General features: G+C 51.6%; 1 protein-coding gene across 1 annotated transcript; it reads right to left on the reverse strand.

The window, feature by feature from the left end:
- Nucleotides 1–2106: 2106 nt before the first annotated feature.
- On the reverse strand, nt 2107–3727 carry J4E85_007917 (uncharacterized protein; the record flags this gene model as incomplete). The annotated part of the gene is made up of 4 exons (XM_051472147.1): nt 2107–2916; nt 2983–3114; nt 3174–3441; nt 3501–3727. 4 exons carry the CDS (start codon nt 3725–3727, stop codon nt 2107–2109), a joined length of 1437 nt encoding a protein of 478 aa, XP_051324344.1.
- Nucleotides 3728–5071: the final 1344 nt, after the last annotated feature.

The following is a 5071-nucleotide window of genomic DNA, read 5'->3' on the forward strand; positions in this document are numbered from 1 at the left end:
TGATTCGCAATATACCTTTTTGACTTTTTTGGTGCTTGACGAGGGGAGGAGGGAAAGATAGGGTGGATTGATGCATCTTTATGCGGTGGTGATTCCGGCTGGGATTGTCGTTGTTTACGCTGGTTTGGTGGATTCTAGGACGTGGACGTGGCCGGATGGATGATGGATGGTGGGTAGATAGTAATCCGTAGTAGCTTAATATTTAATCAGTCGACGCAGAAGATGGAAGACCCAGCCAGATATGTGAGCCCGAAGATGAAGAGACGTTCAAGGTGAAACAGTCTAGTTATATAACGTTCTCGCACGTCCATGAGGGGGCTTGTAAGCAACACGCGTCTCCTCGTGTTGGGCTGAACCTAGACCCACGCCTATTTCCTACACTGACCCACATATGGCACTGACAGCATCGACGTCAGCTTGTTACGAAAATAGAACGATGGGTTGAGAATACACGAGGGTGGGAGACTGACGTCCGTTGTGGCATGCTTTTGGGCGCTACATCTGGTTTGTCATAGTGTTGGAAGAAGCTGCTACGCATATGTCGCTCTCAACGTATAGCACGACAGCAGTGGCAGCTAAAAGGACTTGACGTTCACCACTTGGGCTGGGATGACGATGGTAATGTGATTCCGGAAACTTGAAACATGTGTAATCTGCGAAATCTCCGCATATACAGAGATTGATAGTAATGCCAGTCGTACTGATTGCATCGGACAAGGAACTACGGACAAGGCCAAGATGTACCGCACGCTGGATGGATCTTAACCTACACGCAAGTCAGGTCCTATATTCGTCTTAATCTTCAAACCATCTCCTACAATTCACGTCCGATTCTTCCTTGTACTCACTTGCCACCAGTCCTTGCACTTACCCAGTCACTTAGTCCCTGCCTCTTTCGGTCCGTACCATCCAATTTCGCCTTTACTCCAACGAAGCAAATTTACTCAGGACGTGTGGCCTAATGGTAAGGCACTTACATGTTAGTCACTCTGACGGGTGATCTCTGAGTATCGAGTCTTTGAGCAACCTGGGCAACCTCGTTGCAGCAAACGAGGGCTCTGATACACGGAGGGACCTGTTAGATCGAGACTGTAAGAGATTGTGTGTTCGACTCACACCATGTCTATAAAACCCTCTTTCTTTTTGCGTGACTGTAGACTATGTAGCCTCTCTTTTTGCATGGCTTTTGTCTGTTAATGCTAGCATCTCTTGTTGCATAGCGTTAGTACGAAAAATCTAGTTTCTTTTTGAGTATAGACTTTTGCGATATCTTTTCAAGTGAGAGAAAGACTCTATAATATACTCATTGCTCTATACACTTCTACACGTATTATTTTGATCGTCAAGTCTCCAACAATCACCACTCAAGGACATGTAGCTCAACGGTAGAGCGCCCACACCATACGATTCGCCGTCGAAGAGGCTTTAAGTAGCCCCATGCCTCTGGTATGGAGTCTCTTATTAGATCCGGAGTCCCCCGGATCCAATAAGAGGCTCAGGGTGGAGTGGGAGATCGACGTTCGAATCGTCGCGAGTCCAGCTGTTCCTTTTTTTGTTCTTGTTGATGCAATGCTGCACTGTAAGGATCCGTGGAGTCTTGGAGAGAAGGTAAGAGGAAGTAGGGAGCCAAGATTGTGGTGAGAGAGATACATTTTACTTCAAGCTCAAATATCTACATATCTACATATCTTCATCTACTCAGTGTAGAAGTTCCAATCTCCATCTCTTTCTGAACCAGAATGAAACTCGTAATTACCATTAAAAAGCCCCCTCAGCAGGGGCATATGCAGGTCATAATCGTAAAGTCCCTCCCGTCCGCAATCATAATGCAGAACCCTCCAGGAACAACTGATCATGACGCTCATCGAAGGCGTGTAGGTATCATCATCTAAAGCGCGCAGAAAAAAACACAAATCCAGCCGTGATATCATCGTCCGAACAGCGGCAAACAATAAACGATAAGCAAAAAGACGAACAAACAAGTATCCTCCAGGTATATACGCGCAGATGTCGCAAACAGACCGAGGGCCAGTTAAGCACGGCATTTCATCCGAATGTCGTACAAGAATGTCGTAATCGAGCAATCAAGAAAATTCGTAACAGCACTTAGAAGTACGTTTCGACAACGTCACGTCCACCGCGAATGGCCCACTCGACAATTTCCATGCCGCTGAGTCCACTCGCGTAGTACGTCTTCTTCTGGCCCTGCAGCTTATTGAGCTTGGCGTAGGCGCCATTGGACAGCGCATCGCCCTCGAAATGCGGGAAGTAATCCCACTTCTTGAAGGCCTTGACGTCGTCTTCGCAGAAGGGCTGCGATGGCTCCGTGGCATTGCGCGGGTCCTTGTTAACCTTGGATAAGCTGTCGATGAGGAGGTTCTCGGCTGCGGCTTCGGTTTGGAAGTCGTATGGGCCCCAGGACCAGGCTACGGAGACGTTGGATTCTTTGCTTAGGTGGAGGACGGCTACGGGCTCGCCGTCGTTAGGTGGCGGGACTGTCTCGTCGGTGCTGTTGGCGATGTAGGAGACGCCGAAGGGAAGTTCGAGCTCTACGGCGGAGGAATAGTATTGGTGCGTCGTGATGTTGTTGAAGGTATCGTGCTCCTGCTCTGTCATGTCTACACCAACGCGCTCGAGGTTATCGATGCTTGGCGGGAATGCGAAGATGACGGATGAGCACTCTTGCTTCTCCCAGGAGACGTAGCTGCCGTTCTTCATAGGTGTAGTGTAAGATACGATAGGGTGGTCGCCGGACCGGTCGACGCAACGGACTTCGGAAGAAGTGTGGATGGGCGTCTTGCATAGCTGGTTCTTGGCGTACTCGACGAACATCTTGTGGAAGTCCATGTAGTACACGCTGTGTAAGCCGATAAAGGCCGTGAGGATATCCGGGGTGAAGTACTGCAGTATGTACAGCTAATCACACGTTAGCGTCCTGCATGCGCGATCCCTGCAAGAATTTTCTGGAGAATGATGACGTACCGCTGGGACAATGTTGATGTCGCCATAACCGTAGAGCGCGACGGGGTTCACGAGCAGAATGGGCAGCGCAGTGAAGTTGTTCTGGCGGAACCATTCTGCGCCGGATACGGTGAATTCGTCTGGTACACCATTCTGTTCCTGCATTAGCCTACCCGGGTTTGTGCAACGGCGCACCACAACGGGTGTCGTACCTTGTAGTTCACGACACTAATCGGTCGGAAGCGCTGCGTCCACAGCTGAATGTACCTCGGAATTTCTGCAGACACCTGCGCGGTGAACTGCGGGGTCAGGGCGGGGTTGACCATGATGTCGCCGTTGGTGTAATTGTAGCGGTACATTTCGCGCGCGCCGGCAAGCGCAAACGGCTCGATCGAGACATTGGTCTGGTTGAGGATGTCGATGGTGTTCGGGTACGACGCATTGGAGAGGAAGGCGGCGCCGAGTGGGTGGAAGATGCCTCTGGAAGGGTGGTCAGCCGCGCCTAATGCGCTTGGAGGCGGACGCTGTGTAACACTTACTGGTCATCATACCAAGCCTGGCATTTACCACCAACTTCATCTTGACGGTCGAACATGACTGCCTTGATGCCCTTCTCTTCTAACCGGCCAGCAGCAGCTAGGCCGGCCGGGCCCGCGCCAATGATGCATACTGGGTGTTCCTCGCAATTGCAACGTTGACCTTTGGGGAGGGCTGTGACGGTGAGCGAGGAAAGCGCGAGCAGTGGTAGCACTAGCGACGACCACATGTTGGCGGGATGAAAGTGAATTGTTTGGAGAGAACAATGGGGACAGCGAATGCTTTAGGGAAGGGATGAGGTACCTACTGCTTATAATAGCAAGCGACACGATTGCAGGTCCCTGCGTGCCTTTGGGCACTTTTGACTTCGTTTGTACAGGTGAAGGAAGGCATAGCTGGGGCAGGCGCTGCACGGTGCGTTGGCATTAAACGGGAAGGGGCCAGGCTAGCATGCTTTCTCGAAGCCAGATGGGCGATTCGCAAGCCTCATCAGGCCTAAAGAGGCATCAATGAGGTAAGTTTGAACGGCAACGGTCGTGCGGCGGAGCACTGAGCGCCGCTGTGACGTTTGAGACGAGGGTCTGCTACCGGAGCGTTGATTTTTTATTAATCTTTACCCCTGGCATATCTGTAGTCCAGGTAACCGCCAGCGAGGAAAGCGCTGCTGCTATTCACAGCTTCAATTGCCGCTGAGTTGTGCCTCCTTGATGCGTCGCATCTTCGCAATCGCTAAATTCACACTGCAGGCGCTAGAAGCGGTGAACAGCTGTCTGCAGACATCATGCTGCAGCTGTATGCAGCCTGTCGCTGGTGCCAGTGGATTGGTGCCGAGGTTTGGCCTTCAGCCCTGTCGCTAGCCTCCAAGCCACCGTTTGAGGCCCAGCCGCCCAAATACTCGGGAGTGGTTCCTGACTCTTGAAAAAGCTCCTATGCCCGACAATATCGCAAATGCGCTCGTTGTATGAGACACCAATTCCGGCATTGCGACATTGCGACAAGGTCATGATTCGGTATCTGACGTCCGCTGCGCCGTATGCCCGTATACATTGCGGCGTGGACGTCATCCCGTGCCGGAACATCGCTGCGTTGGCCTTTCCGCGAGCCTGACAACTCACCGTCCAGCTCTGGGCGGAAACATGTTCAAGCCTCCACTGGATGGAAATTGCAGCTGCGATGGAAGGTTGCGTAGAACAGAGGTAAGTTGGCAGAATGACGACATGCTCGCTGCACAGACCGACCGCCAGCCCAATTTCACGAGGTTGAAGCGACAAACTCAGGGTCCAGCTGGGATAGAAGAAAAGCAAAGTTCTGCCGTCGCACCATGCTCCAACTCTTCCACACCACCAACCTGTCTGTTCATTTCGACGATGTTCAATGCACACGGCATGACGAACCAGCCCCCGATTTAATGATCTCACCGCATGATGACCGCTTCGGCAATATCTTTCCGTGAAATCCCAATTGCCCGAAATAAAGCAGTCGACGACCTCTAAATAGTTTGCTTCGCTTCGGCACGACTGGGGCAAAGCAATGCGACAGTGAGCGCACCTTCAGTTTCAACCGGTGGCGCAGT

The sequence above is a fragment of the Alternaria conjuncta genome, assembly GCF_024043145.1.
Source record: "Alternaria conjuncta strain BMP 0040 chromosome Unknown scaffold_11, whole genome shotgun sequence".
Taxonomy (NCBI): domain Eukaryota; kingdom Fungi; phylum Ascomycota; class Dothideomycetes; order Pleosporales; family Pleosporaceae; genus Alternaria; species Alternaria conjuncta.